The sequence below is a fragment of the Zerene cesonia genome, chromosome 18 (assembly GCF_012273895.1).
Source record: "Zerene cesonia ecotype Mississippi chromosome 18, Zerene_cesonia_1.1, whole genome shotgun sequence".
NCBI lineage: Eukaryota > Metazoa > Arthropoda > Insecta > Lepidoptera > Pieridae > Zerene > Zerene cesonia.
Window position 1 is genome coordinate 4,404,822 of NC_052119.1, and position 16,266 is coordinate 4,421,087.

At 33.4% G+C, this 16,266-nt stretch overlaps 1 protein-coding gene across 7 annotated transcripts in view; it reads right to left on the reverse strand.

Annotated features, from left to right (window-relative positions):
* Nucleotides 1-4,846: 4,846 nt before the first annotated feature.
* Nucleotides 4,847-16,266, reverse strand: part of LOC119833934 (protein unc-13 homolog 4B) — a 33,956-nt gene continuing 22,536 nt past the window's right edge. For 5 of the 7 annotated variants that reach the window (XM_038358170.1, XM_038358175.1, XM_038358174.1 and 2 more), the window contains 14 exons: nt 14,867-15,046; nt 14,432-14,633; nt 13,309-13,741; nt 12,864-13,121; nt 11,806-12,097; nt 11,301-11,533; nt 10,432-10,522; nt 9,972-10,181; nt 9,555-9,638; nt 9,374-9,448; nt 8,145-8,451; nt 7,781-7,904; nt 7,052-7,245; nt 4,847-6,357 (listed from right to left, as the gene is read on the reverse strand). In XM_038358170.1, the coding sequence (XP_038214098.1) occupies nt 6,245-6,357; nt 7,052-7,245; nt 7,781-7,904; nt 8,145-8,451; nt 9,374-9,448; nt 9,555-9,638; nt 9,972-10,181; nt 10,432-10,522; nt 11,301-11,533; nt 11,806-12,097; nt 12,864-13,121; nt 13,309-13,741; nt 14,432-14,633; nt 14,867-15,046 (2,796 nt within the window). In that variant the 3' untranslated portion in view covers nt 4,847-6,244. The remainder of the gene's footprint in view (nt 6,358-7,051; nt 7,246-7,780; nt 7,905-8,144; nt 8,452-9,373; nt 9,449-9,554; nt 9,639-9,971; nt 10,182-10,431; nt 10,523-11,300; nt 11,534-11,805; nt 12,098-12,863; nt 13,122-13,308; nt 13,742-14,431; nt 14,634-14,866; nt 15,047-16,266) is intronic. The other 2 variants (XM_038358172.1, XM_038358173.1) reach the window with 2 other exon arrangements.

A 16,266-nucleotide genomic window follows, 5' to 3' on the forward strand; every position in this document is an offset into this window, starting at 1 on the left:
GCACCCCCCACCTGTCAACAGCCTCCGTGCGCCGAAACGCTGCGGTAATATGCGCCCCGCAGTGATGTAGCGCTCACAATTTCCAATATCGACTAACGATCCTCCTCTCGGACCGTACCATAGTAATTTAATGAGTGTTTAATAAACTTTACAAAACATCTAGCTTTCTATGCAATACTCATTCTTTAGTCTTTATCATAGATATACACGTATTCAGATAAAAAAAGGCAGTACCGAGTAAATATTCTTAATTTTACTTGTAATTTTATGTTTAATCCAATATATACGTAGATAAATAAAGAATTTGATGCGTGGTAAGAATACCACGCATAAAATTCTTTCAGATAGGCTGTCCCAAGAATCAATATTCATATAAAATAACTCATCGCATAGTTCATTGACACTCCAAAATCATGCCATCGATAAAATTTATAACATCGTGCCATTATCAATAAGTTAGCACATCCCTAGCGCCTAAGGACTGTTCCGCCCTCTGACGAATTAGCTACGCTATGTACACACGTGTATCTCCCGAACATAATTTTGCACCTTATTCAGTTTTATTGCTTTTTGCGAACGTTCCGACAACAGGTGCGTACCTGACCGTTCATTATTTTTTGTATTTTTTAGTCTAATGGGCACTTATAAAAATATGAACATACCATAGCTTATGAATTAATTGCTTCATAAAAACTTGCAATATTACGCATAATATAATAGATGTTGATGTGAGGGACGTAGTAAATTTCAGCTGAAAAAAAATTGCACTTTATGCTTAACCCGCGATATATGCAATAATAACTATTATTGCATTTAAATAAGTCTCACAAAAATGAGTAACCAAACTAACAGTGACTCATTAACTGGAGACTCTACATTAACAAATTTCAATTCTACATTTAAAAAAAATTAATGATGGAACGCGCTTTTTTTCTAGTCGCTGGCTCGTTAAAATTACATTTGGATTCCTGGGTACAATCTCTTCAGTTAAGATTAACTTCAATGTGTAACATTTAAAAATATAAGTCGGTACGATGTGAGAGGTTTAAATATAATAGTAACTACTTAAAGTATGATCATTAAGTTATACAAAATAACAAGTCAATGTAAGTGATTCTAGGAAGCATTAAGATAGATAAAGCTCCTGAAGTGTCTATCAGTGATATTTTCCCTTGAATAACTAGCCTCGCTGCTCTAAGCTTAGCATTAATAGAAGATGTTTATTTAAGCTTAATCTCATAATTCTTCACTAAATTTACGAAACGAAACTAACCTTACTTTCAAAATGGAGCTCAAATTGTACGGATTTGACAAGCATTTTATGCATTTTATTATTAATAAAATTAAACTGTCTGATGCACTTAATGTAAAATAACTAATGTTTCATAAAATAATTTCCAAGTTTATTTGAGCTGTTTTAGAGTTGATGCATTTTATTGAACACTATTTACAATATTATACAAAATTCTCTACCAAACATTTCATATTTAATAAATTATGTATTTACTAGATCGGTGTGACTATTTCATTTCAAAATGTAATTAAAATTACTTTTCTGTACTGTGATGAAGAATATGTCAATAACCATAATGACTAAAAATAAAAAATAACTTATGTTTTAGTTTTATGGGCGAAGGGTATAATTATTAAAAATGCTTTAAAATTTGTATATAAAGGGTTTGAAACCAAGTTTAACATTTTACATAATTTATCTAATACACTAGCATGACAATTTGTATCGAAGATAAAGTAAAAGATCCGACGCGATGTTTGCAGACAGACTACGTCTAACTGCAACAAAGCTCCGATATATAGAGGCATAAGAGATCGCTCAAAATATAAATAATAACTTGTAATAATAAAAGCATTTATATTACATAGTATTTTGTATATACGCAATACGCAACATTACCGTAGTAAAAGTCTTTTTACAATTTATACTACGCACAAAACAGATGATGTGGATTCAGTTAAGTAGAATATAATTGGCGGGCGGCTTAGTAAGCGTTCAAAGCTTGTACCTGCCTGTAAAAATGCCATCATAAAGCCAAGCCGCCACAATAAGCCCTTTGACAGTTGGTACCCACCTTTATGATGCCGACTCTGATATACGAGCCGCTCTCATTAAACTTATTTTATCGACTCCCGATACAACATCTAACTATCCGTATAATAAATCAGAACGCTTAAAAGAAATGTGCGCTACTTCTTACAAACAAGGCGGAATTGAACGCACATTCAAAATCTTTATGGCTTATTATTCAATCCCATTATGTTAGTCGGAACGATCCTTTTAAAGCGATTTAATATAAAAGACTATTATACAACTCATTTTCCATAACAATAAGCTTATCATACTTTTTATGCGTTCTTTAATCGCTGTTTATTAAATTGTTACGGATAGTAAATAATGCCACAAAAAGCCTCGCTTACACTGTTAGCCTCATTTATTTTATTATAGTTTTATTTTTATAGCTTGTAGGTAATAAAACGATAAATGTCCATCTGCTTACTACGATTTACTGTTTCATATTTTTTGTTTTGTTAATTATGTACAAAAAATAGGCTTTTTTCTTTACACATAGAGAACAGAGAACCCAGTGACCCCATTTCACAAATGGATAGGACAGACCGCTAAAATAGTATAAAAGTAACGAAGCAATACGCAAACAATGGCACCAAGTAATAAATTGCTAGTCACCTTGCGTCCGAGCAAGAAATAATGGTAGTCTTTTTACAAGCTCTCCAATCGACTCGCTACCGGAGTTGCTGATGTCCGCAAAAAATGCTTTGGTCATTCCCGGTGACGCTTACATGTACACTCATCTAGATAAGATTATTCCTCTTAGACACTATTTTATAGTATTTTCTGTCATGTATTTTTATGCTTCTCTAATAACGTTCTCCATCTGAAATTATTTGGAAATATCCGTCGCATTTTAACCTCACAAGCAAACTTTAAACACCTAAATCTCTAAAATAAAACTGCTAAGAGGGTAATACGAGTACATAGTGTTTAAACATTTAAAAAGAAATTCTGGGTCCAACCTACATCACATAGTTCATTACATATGTCATGTGCATTAAGGTAGTACCTTACGTGTATAAAAACCAGTACAGAATTAGTTGTTTGTCTGTATTTTTGCTTGCCTGAATTGTATAGACACTATATAAAAACAAGACAAACGCCGCAAGCGGCTAATTAACGCGCGAAACACTTTTGTCCCTGACAGTCCGCATGAATAGGCATCGTAAGCGGTGTACGTTGAGTAGCGTAGGGTAGTGCCGAGTGCGATTCCCCGCGGCCCACAGCCTCCGATTCACAATAAATCTGAACCGATAAGTAGTCAGGCGGATTGTCGGCGCGGCGCGATCAAAGCGAGGGGGCACATGAAACGAGCCGCCGTGCGCTCAGATGTTACATTCGGTACCACGTTTCCACGCCACCAACGCCCGGCACGTCTAATTGGCCCTTTGTTCGATGACATTTTAATTAATTTGATTTTAATTTTGAATGAAGCGGCCGAGTGACGAAGGTCGATGTTGAAATGTTATTTTTTGCGATTCATTTTTAAATTTACTTTAAAAAGCTGATGCTGTACACATTTGTATGTTAATCAATCGTGAAATGTTTCCTTTCAGATTTAATGAGAAATTTGCATCTTAATAAAATTTTTCATACATGTCACTCACATGTTTACGGCGAGACGTTTTTTACATTTATAAATTTTCAAATTTAACATTCTAATTGAAATAAAGCGATTATAGAAATCAATTATTAACTATTGTTTTAAGTAAGAAAAAGAAACACAGATAGATAGCTAATTTGACTTTTATAATATTAGTTATAGGTATAACACTCTCCGGCGGCCCACCAAAACATTGCAAGTGTTGCATTACGTAGATATAATATATAAAAATATTGCCTGAACTTAGACAATACATTATTTAAATTTGATATAATTTTTCAGTTGCATCCACTTATCTACACTTTACTCTTAACATACACAGCAATCAAAAAATTATATAACAACTATAAAAAAGTCAATCCCGTGTCGTATAACAATGAATATACAGAGTAAGATCAAATGCTGGGCAGCGTAACAGTTATTATCGCTTTATATGCACGAAGTAATAACACCTTTGAAAAGTTCGTCAGCTCCTGGCGTCTTATGTAATTAATTTGCTATAAGTTTATATTGACGTACATAACAACCTGTACTTTATAGCTCTTATAACGTACAAAATAACGGATTATTTAAATGTTTTTCAATTTGTTTGTTACGCTGTTATCTTAAACAGTTTTGGGGAGATTAGTTGCTTTCATTTCGGAAACGCAGCCATTATCAACTGGATTACCATAATCTTCGAGCTTAAAATTATACGGTCAATATCTGCCGTTTACTTTTCGAATATTTAAATATCGTTAGGCTTCTCGTCGATTTAAATTTTAAATTATGCGTCTAGATTAAAACTAAGCTCTGTAGATATTTAAAAAGAGTTAGACTGAATCCATAAAATGTCTTAACCGGTTATCATTTGTCTCTATAATTGTATACTTATTTAGTTTCTTTACTTAGAAAAGAAACCCAAAATATGACTAAAAATTAAAACACGGAACCAATAGCAATCAGGCGAGAAAAATTACAAGAACCCTTGTCATTTAAACAGAATTCAGTAAAACGGTGGATGACCTCTAAAAGAAATTAATGCGACGTTAAAGTCGGCAATGTCAAATATTTGTTGTTATTCGATAGCCAATAATTTATTCAACGATACGGTTACAAATCTGCATCATCCGGGTAAATAATATGGAACAAAGACATATAAGAAATAATAGCACGAATTTGCATTTAAACAGCTTTATTGACGAATAAATAAAATATGACACAGAATATAATAAATAAAGAAACAGAAACGATGTATATAAAAAGAAATCTTTTATAAAATTTGCATTTAGTATCAGGCAATAATACAGAAAAGCTGAACGTGCGCAGTAATGATAATTTATTATAATAAATATTATATAAATAAATATTACGTAAGGCACGTTTGTGTATCACAGAACAACAACTACATAAATTTTTCTGTATATTTATCGGACTAGCTACCCGGAGAATCAGTCACACTACTAAATTTTAAAAAATCTCATCTTTTTTATTATATATAGAAGGTTTGATTGTTTCTATACTTGAAATTAATTTAGTTAAGTATAGGTAGTTATTCCGATTTTTACTGGGCGCACATTATTTGCATAATATTTATTGCTACCACTTTTAAAAGTATTAAAACATTCCTTATTCGATCCATTTATTATTTAGTAAATTGGCAAGTATTCTTTTAATACTAAAGCGTTTTTCCATTACATTATATCATAGCCCAGTATGATAAATGTTAGCCGTTTCCTAATTGACATTCTATGAAGTCTGAGGACGAAACAATAATCGTTTCTTTGATGAGAAATGCAACCGACCAAATATAAAACCACTCATAAATTTGAGATCTAAAACTCGACACAAAACATAATATCGTATCTCACTTCGAATTACAAATAAATAAAGTTTTTTTTTTCATACAATTTAGTTTGAGATTCGTGAACAGATAAAATAATGCTGTTCGGACGTTTCAATTTGGAAAACAAGTTATTATAATCATAAAATATGAACTGTCAGTCTACGTGTTTGCTACACGATGTTAATGGTCTTATAAATTAATATAATCATGATTTTATTGCAAGATATTTTATAACTAGTTAAGACTACATTACATTTAGTACTTTTTTATCTTAGGAATAAGCACCTTCGTTACGCAATAGGAATTTTAGCACGAAAAAATGTATTATTTTCAATTAATTTACTACAACTCAGTGTATATAATCTGAAATTAATAAAATTCAACAATTATGTACTCTACAAAATACTTATTGACGGCATTTTTTTTTTTAATTAACGAGTTTACATAAAAAGTACCAGCGAATATAAAATAATTATTGTCTGGAAAATTATAACAAATTTAATCACGATATGAGTTGATTGCTTGAGAATTTAATTATTATGACAAAAAGTACGATTCCATACAAATACAACACACGCAATTGCGACAATATTAATATTTACGTACATATAAACTGGCAAAATTATTGCATCTACACAACCACAACTAAATCACACATAAGATTACATTACATCTATATACATTGTAGTTTTAAAAGTATCCAGTGTTTCTTGTGCGTATAAATCTACATTCAGCCCAACGAAAAGAACTGTTTACTTGGCATCTTTTGTCTCTGTTTCTTAACGAAGTCCCTCGCTTGTTTGTCGCCTTGCCTTGACTCCAGGGCTTTGATAGCGTCGCCATCTAAATAGACAAATATTTATGTATAATTCTTAAACAACAACACAACATACAACATTTTTATTTGATTTTTATTAACATCTATGTTATCCGCCGGCATATATGAACATCGTGTCTATGAAAACATACGCACGCAAGTGTGCGTGCGGCTGGCAAAAGTGGATGGGTGACCATTAATGGGTGCACAGAGAGTTTCAAAAATTCATCCAATAGAAAAAAAACCTACATCGGGAATTTTTTGAGCATCTTTAACGTGATTATCGTATTAAATGCTATAAGTTCATTTGAGCACGTATCGGCGGGACACCCTGTATATTCTTACCGATATTCCCATTTTATGAGTACTTTTAAACGCAATCAGCGTATTAAATACTATAACTTATTATATTTTATGTAAGTATGTATATACGTATATAATATGTATAAATATATATTTTAAAACTTTACTTTGCTATCCTCAGTTTTCTCAATTTCTTTATTTTGCCCACCCACAATTTTAACATACATATGTATTTTTTCCTGCTACATTAAGGGTTGCCTGGTAGAGAGCGCTACCTAGCGATAAGGCCGCCTTTTGCTTACTCTTAATTTTATGTTCTGCTTGCTTGTTTTTATAAGCAATAAAGAATTTAATTTCATAAATTCCTGTTAGCATCCATCAGCGGGACACCCTGCATGTGGTATGTGGTATACACACCGATATTCCCCGGCCTGGAGAGCGGCAGGTGCTGCTGCGGCAGGCTGCCGATGGGCGCGGGCGTGGCGGGCACCTCGCTGAAGTGCACGTAGGCCTCGCCCACGAACGTGTTGCTCACGCTGAACATGTCCTTGTCCTTGACCACGAAGTGCAGCAGACCGTCCTGGGTGCGGCGCTGCTCGGGGGACAGCGGCCTGAGGATGTTCATTATTATTTGAATTTTTCTTTTCGAGCAGTGAAATATTTAAGACGTTTTTTTAGTTAGCTAGTAGTTAAGTAGTAAGACATGTTTGTACTTTCAATATAGACGTTCTTTAGTATGTGGTAATATATTAAGTTTTTTTATAGTTAACTAACAATAAAGTATTAAAGACATATATGTACTTTCAAAATAGATTATTTGGTGTGTGGTAGAGTGATATGATTGAATTCCAACACATTTCAAATTCATTTTTATTACTTGAATGAATGAATGAATTAAAAAAATTCAATTAATATAAATAGCTCGTATTTGTTTCATTGCTATATTTATTTATAATTAACCACGTGTCAAAACAGTACAATAGCAGAAGGAATCTTTTGTTTTAACATTTAATTACGTTTCTAAAAATAATTGGACAAGGGTAATTCTCCAATTTGATTTTATTTTAACGATAATGTATAAGCTTAATATTTTATATCAATTAATTTCATATAAGTTTTTCTATCAAGTACACAAATCCTACTTACATTACAAACATTTCATCATACAAGGGGAAGAGATTCTTATTGTGCGTTTGAGTTTTAGGCTTTTCAACATTTGCAAATGTGTCTTCGGGCAACAGCGCCACACGGACATACGAATCACATAAACCTGAAATTAACAAAATATAAGATTCATTGTATACAAAGCTGATTGTTTATTTCTATTAAAATGAGAAGGTTTACACAAATACATAACGTACATAAATACACACGATACATTAATTATAACTTTTAAAAACGCATCACTACCATTATTTTGATTGAAATTCCTAAGAAAAAAAAATATGTCTACAAAAAAAGCAATAGTTACAAAACACATTCCCACGACAGATGTAAACAAACAGCTTACCATTAGAGTCCGTGGCGACCAAATTCCTAGCATTCATGATCTCTATCTTGAGGTTGTTCTCAATGAACTGCGCGCGTACGGTCAGCAAGCCCATCTTGGGCTCGCTAACCGCCTGCTGTTCCTGCCACCTCTCCAAGTGGTACTGGTGTATCAGTTCCCGAGTCTCCATACCGTGTAACTTCAGCAAGTACTCCACCCGTTTGAGCGTATCAGACGAATATATCTCCTTGTTATCTTGTCGGAACGATCGAATCATTATCTTGAGGCATTCGTGGAGGTTCGAGAAGAATGCCGGCGGTCGACGTTTCTGGAAATGCCGTTAGTTTTAGATGCGGCTTGTGGGTACGGTCAGCAGCGGAAGTCGAGATCGTAATAGATTTTTCGATAGAAAATTGAATTCTTTGCAATTCTGTTGTGTATGGTTTGTTCACTTATAATCGACTTACGTTACTGACTTAATATCACTATCTTAAATGTTTTTAATGTGGTTTCTAGTCTAGAAAGAGTTGGATAGTAAATGCAAAAATATATGAATATTTCAAGACCAACTGAATAAAAAGGAAAAATAATCTTCATCAAGACATCATGACGCGGATGATCATTCTTATTTCCGAATAAATAAAAACATGCCCATTCCGTGTATATTATTCATTCATAGTATATTCATCTCAACTAAAAGAAAGCGTATATACAAACTATTCTATCGTATTCTAAAGCCACATACAAATTGCACATACACAGCGGAACCGACCGTCTTTCCCTGTACATGACTCCAGTAACAAGACAAACAAAAGCAAATTAATTATTTGAATGGCTAGAATGACAGCATATGCAAATATGATAATATAATGCACGTTCCCTGTGACAGGCTTCAAATTGTGTTACTATTTAAATGAATTGCCTTAATAAGTTGAAATATTAAATGAACTCGTGTATGTTCTGACACACGACATCCCATAATAAGCTAAAATCTGTGAACTTGTGAATTCTATTGTTTATATATTTTCGTAACCGTGCTGATATTCAAAAAAACAATGTATTTCGTATTTGTACCACACCCATTTGCAACGCCCCTTCAAAGCCTGCTGTGAATAGGTACATAAAAGATCTCCCAAATGACATATATAATAAAAAATACACCAAACACAGGGACCATGCGAGCCTAGAGGATATACAGCACAGATAAACAAACAGAACATAAACAAGGTGCTCTGTAATCTATGGTTTACCGCGTCTAAGTTGGCGGCGGCTGATTTGGTCAATCGTCTCGGGTCGATATACCGTGTTATCTTTGCCCTGCGGTGCTATCAAACAACAACAAAATAAATAAAAAAAAAGTTAATGATGAAATGCAAATAAATTATATTTAATGTGCATTAATCACGCGTGCAACATATACCAATTATTTACCCGAAAGGTTAAGTTCATTGGCGTAACTTTGTTTTTGCTAAATCGTAATCTAAACAAGCGAATACGAGTAGCAACTGTCTCTTTCTACAATTAAAACGCTGGGAGTTAGTAAGATATTAATAAACAATTGTTAATATAAAAAATGATCTAGTGAATACATAAACTACGTATGATATACACAGATGTGTTGATACTTAATTTTTTTAAAGAAGTAATTAAAAATTTACAACAAATATAAACAAGAAATATCTAAAAAATATTATGTACAAAAAATAATTACAGTAACATACAAACATATAATTTTGTACTTTTCACTAGACCAAGGATATTAATAATAAAAAAAATGTGATTAAAATGAAATATTAATACAAAGAATAAAGAACGTTAGTTAGAAAAAAAAAAATACAAACGCGGTACCTCCAGATTTGCTTGTATCAACTCATATAGAACTTCTCCCAACTGCTCCCACACGATATCGAGAGTTCTAGAAAAGTTCTCATTATTCAAGTGCTGGTACAAAGTGTCCAGATTGGCTTCGAGGTATCGCATCACACGGTCCATGCTCGAACAATCTTGGTGCAGTAATTCTGCTCCTTCCATCAGGAACCTAGTTATTGATGGCATCATCTGTGAAATTGAATGACATCTTGTAATCTCTAGTTTCCGCCCGCGGCCTCACCCGCGCGGTAATCAAAGATAGACTATCCCGGGTTTCTGCCCACACCGTTTCGTACCCGTGGGGAACCCCCGGATGGTCTTTCGCATTTATTATATTAGGAATTTAAGAGAAGTTAAGTAAGCTGATGACAATAACAGACAACACCTTTATAATTTTGATTTCATCTTAAATTTACTTTCATCTGTACTAGATACATACCTTTCTAATCATTACTTCCAGTAATTCTACAATTTTATTTTTGACCGTATCTATTGCATTAGCTATCACATTATGCAACGTATCTCTGCACCTGAAATAAATAGTGTTTGTATATATACAGTGTAAACGATATATTACGCAAATTAAATTCGATAAATATTCCTATTTATATCATAAAAGACTTGTATTTTTTAGAATAATTAAAAAGTAATTTTAGATCTATTAAACCCGACATTGGACCAAAAGCAAGTTCTCATCATCAAGTTGCAGTTTTCCATTCTGATCTTAAATTATGAAGTGTAGGTACACACATATGCAAATACGATGATCGAAGTAATTTATATACAATGTGCATACACATTGTTTCCCCGCCTCTTTTATTTTATACATGAGTCAATAGCGCTTAACCAGTAGCCAAGGTCATACGCTTATAAGATAAAAATTTTAATAAAATAAGGTTTTTATTAAGTGCTACTCTACATTTGGTATCTGGTAGTCGAGTACGCTTCGGCACGAATAGGGCCAGCTCGCACCGGGGAAGTACCACACCCTCACAGAAGACCGACGCGGAATAGCATACTGCTATGTTTCGTTCGGTTTTCTTCTCTCTGCCCTTCCCAGTCTTTATCTATATTCCTCTCGTCAATCCTTTCTTAATCCCTTTCCCATTTAAAGTCAGAAATTCATTTGTAGAGGCGTAAGGTCTGCAATCAACCGTACGCATCTCCAAATGTTCATATTACCATTAGCTCCATAGCCGATGATGACATAAAAAAGACATTGTTGACCACAAATGGTGAAAATCTTAGCGGTCAACTATAATAGCCCAAGTCTGGTAATCTTTGCTGTCAACTTTGGCAGGGATTTACCTCTGAGCCTCCAACGGCGTTCGTGTCTCACACATCTTCTGTATGATCTCGTCCATTCCCAGCTCTTGCACGAACGGCTGCAAACTCTGCCGCACATAGTCTATATTATTGATGGCGACACACCACTCGGTTGTCACTTCGAACCGCTCTTCGTACACGGACGTTACAGTGCCCACGCTCTCTACGCGCGTCGCCATTTTGTCCGAATAGAACACGCAACAGCGACAGATGTCCTGGAAAATATATTTAGGAAATTAGTAATAATAAAACTTTATGAAGAACATATGTGTAACCATATCTAAGGTACATAAGTGTTGAAAGGTTGAATAGAGCCTTATTAACTTATTAAATGTCTATTTCAATTAACGTATTTCGTCCATAAGGACTAAATTTTAACTCATAACATTTTCATATTGTTCATTATTTTTAGACGTGAGAATAATATGCAATTCTATAATTTTAATTCTTAAATATTTCATCAATCATTCAAACAAAAGAAACTTACATCAATAATCTTAGCAACAAAAGTGTAACATCCTTCCACATCCGGCCAGGCTAATTGCTGCCAAAATATCTTTATCTGGTAGAAAATAGCCAATGTGTCCACTCCAGAACTGCTGTATTTAACATTAGAGTCAACTGGCACTAAATTGTCCAGCTCTACAGCTTTTTCTATACGAGTGAGCGCTTTGAAAGCGGCTATGTCGAGCCATTGTGCCACTCCGCCGAAAAACCAAGAGTGGAATTTGGATATTGAATAAGAACTCCACTCAGCTTCATTTAGACCTTGCCCTAATCTGAAAAAAAAAAACATATTTATATATAACACGGTATGTGAAGCAAAATTGACCTTCTTTTCACGAATATTACCTTGATAGAGGAATATGAAATTTACACACTTGTAGTATATGTAGTCAAGGACTACAGAGTGCTTATATGTGTACTAAATATGTAACAATGCGTAAAAGTACAATAACGGCCGGTTGCAAAGTAAGATCTTAATCCTAAATCTACAAATTAGGATTGATTGTTCATTGCACGTCGCTTCTTTATTTACATGCTTAGGAACAAGAAAACGATCAAAAGTTACCATGTTTTCGAATAGGTCATCTTCAATATAACCTATTACGGGTGGAAGCAATATTGAAACGGAGGTTATTAAAAAAGAAACACATGTACCTACTCATTTGTATAGGGTAAAATTTCAAACGCGGGGATAACCACTAGTTTATATATGAGAATTTTTTTCTATTCTTTCAAAATTTCTCATTTATAAAGCATTTCAATGCTATAAAACTAAAAATTAAACACTATTTTATATTTATTTATTTTAAATCCTTTGTTGTGCTGCCAACATAACAACAATAGGTACAGCAAAAACTTATGCTAAAATATACAGCACAAAAGGCGGCCTTATCATCTATAAAAGAGTCTTGTTTTTGTTAAAATCTTTATCTCATTCCCGTGGAAACTTAATAATTAATGAATTCATATTATCTAATTAATTGCACCGCACGGGCGATGCCGCGGGCGGAAAGTTAGTTATCAAAAGTAAATACTCACGTTAAGAACCTCTGCAATGCCAAATACAGTTCAAACAGCGTGGTTCCCATGGCCAATGGTTCTGAACCGACATCAGGAGTTCCCATACCAGTCTCTCCATTCAAACCTCCAGCTAAATGCACACTATTGGTCGAACCCTCGCTATATCTTAGCCTTTTCAAGCTTTTACACACTTGCAACACTTCTGGCTCAACGAGAGAAGCTATTTTATCTTCGTACACTCCGTACAGTATTTTTGAGTAAGGGAAACTCATTACCCTGTTAAATTAAGATAACTTATTAATAATTTTCAAATAATTATAATAAATTTAAAGCAGCATTTACTCAAAAAATAGTTAATGATATGTAATATGACATATTTTTGAACATAGAAGCATTTTAACACTAATATAACACATTTTTTATAATAACCAATAAAAAATAACCAAAAAAAACCAATACTCACTCAACAAAAACCCTATCAAAATATTCGATAGCGCGCTGTAAATCCGAACGCACCAATTGTATAACCCTTATTAAATGCTGCAGTCTAGAATCTTCTGTTTTGTCCTTACACTCATTGTTGTCTAAGATATGTACGAACCAATCCGCGGCGCCCTGAATGGCCGCTTGGTTCAAAACATCCGAAATGGTCAATTTGCTGCCATCGCTTTTCTCTTTTAACCAACCATAAAGGTTGACCGGGAACAAATCAATCGTTTCTGGTACATCAAATGAGGATAATTTGTAGAGTATCCTTAAAACTTCCCGTAGTGTTTTCATAACAGTTTTATCACCGGCAGTCTTTTTTCTTAATTTCCTGATATGGCTATAGCAAGTTGGGAGGAGTTTTTTAGTGCCATCCCAAAATAACTTTACGTCCTCTTCGCTTACTAGACCTGAAAATTATTTTTGCTTAATTATCTATGCATATACAATCTATACGCCTATATAATGAGATTCTATTTAAATTTTTGTAACCATATTATCAATTTTTGTTAAAAAGGTATAATTATATTTCCGCTGAAAACGCTATTTTATTAAATAACGTACTTTTGAAAGTTATTTCTACATATACAAAAGACAAAGTTTACGAAAGATAAATTTAAGCACACATAAAATATTTCAATTAGCCATATTAAATCAAACAAATAATTTCCATCATTTGAACAAATTGTTTGACAAGTTGAGTGGCATATTATTAAATTTGAATTTGAACAACCAATTAGTAATAATTGGAAATATTTACTAACACCTTGGCAATAATCAACCACATCACACTAAATTATAAATGTGAAAGTTTGTTTGTTTGGATGTTTGACCATCAATCATGCTGGAACCACTGAACGGATTTTGATGAAATTTGTTATACAGAAAGGGTATGAGCTGACTTGGGTGATAGGATACTATTTATCCTGATTAAATGCTCCTTGGAATAAAACAGAAATCTTGATATCCGGGCGGAGCCGGGTCGAGCGTATGGTAGTTAACATTTATGAAAATGTTTCGGTAATACGGTAATATTAATTTCTTAATTCCACGATTTTCGACAGCACTGAGACTTAATGAGTAATTAAAATTTATCTTACCACTCTGCAAAGGTTTAGCGATCTTTTCCAGCAGGTTATTGAACAGGGCGAAGCTAAGCGGATGGTCCACAGTGACGGCGCAGTAGACCAGCCATTGCGCCAGCATGTTGTCCGCTTGTGTCAGCCCGCTTTGCGCCGCGTGCTGCGTGAGGATGCCCTCAGCTGGTGCACTGAAGTTACCGCACCACCAGTATGGTGCTACCTGATGGATAATTAGTAATCAATGTTTACTTAACACGAAAAAAGTATAAAACCGCCAAAAATAATAAATATGTTATATAGATTGATATTCAGATAGATACAAATTTAATAATTTGTGTCTATATAGCGTTAATAACGAAAATTTAGATGATAAGGTGATCTCACTTATTACTATTTTTTATACATATACTCGATATAAAACAATTCGTACGACGTACAGTTAAAACTACAGACCTTTGAACTCTCAAGCTCATGCAGCAGCAGTATCCTTAACAAATGTCTATGCTCCTGCGCAGCCACTTGCGAATTCTTCTCGGATGAGAAATTAAACCGCACTTTGACCACACCCTGACGCCGCACTTTGCTTTTTTTGCTCAGATTCAACCACATCGTCATACCACCCGCTGGTATTGACTGAAATATAAATAAATCATATTAAATCATTCAAATGAAATTATAGCTATAAAATTATTATAAGCTATGTGCTTATGAAAGCAGCGCTTATTGTTTCATATTTATAAGAAATGCGCGGTTTCCGTATTGTGTCAATCATATTTTTACAAAATATAGTTATTAAGAATTTTCCAAAAGTATTCGCAATACCTCCATTACTATGTAGCTGCATATATATTTCTAGGTAACTTACAAATATTTAAAAATATTACAATTATAAGGCATAGAGTATCCCTATAGAAACTTATAGAAAAATGGAAGATAGAAGATTACTGACTATATTTGCTCAGATATTAGATTGCTGGGGATTTGATGCTGCGTCTTTAGTTATATCGAGGGTAATATTTTGTATTCTATTTAATTATTGCATGATTCATGTTAATTAAAAATAACTGTATTTATTAAACCGTAAACAAATCATTTGCAATTATTAGGTGGGTATTTAAATGATAATGATGCATAATGACAGAAAAATATGTTAGAGCTAGACTGCTTTGTGTGGAATCTCAATTTAGCATATTTCTAGATTCTGATGAGGTTATTGAACTCTTGAATGAAACTGTAACGTAGCCAGACAAATTGGCATCCCACATAACAATTATCATTATCACGGCAAGTTTTCAACCGACTTCAAAAAAGAAGGAGGGTATCAATTCGACTGTATTTCTTTGTGTTTTTAAACTGATAACTTTTAACTTGGTGAACGGATTTTTATGATTCTCTTTTTTAATGTGATAACCATTAAAATAGTTTTAACAATTTAAAGGCAGTTTAGTTTTCTGTTAAAAATTAATTATATGTATAATTTAAACAGCAAGAACAGCATACATGCAATCGTTGTTTAGTTATTCTAAAATAATTAATATAAATCTAGGATTTAAATGACACTTTGAATATTAAGCAATGTGACATTGTAACTAATGGCTTTGTTTTTAAGCGTCTCGATAATATTTTAGTTTAATTTTTATACTTTAACTGTTTCGCACAATGATAAATAACTCACAAAGACATCGTGTGGGTGCGAATTATCAATAAAGATGCTGTGATACATTGAGCAAATTCCTTTGCACTAGATAATTTTAATCCATTTTATTACAAACGAAAAAATTTGTGAGAATGTATGGATATTTGCCATTATAAAAAGTTACAAATATCCATGTGTTTGTTACTCTTTCATGCAA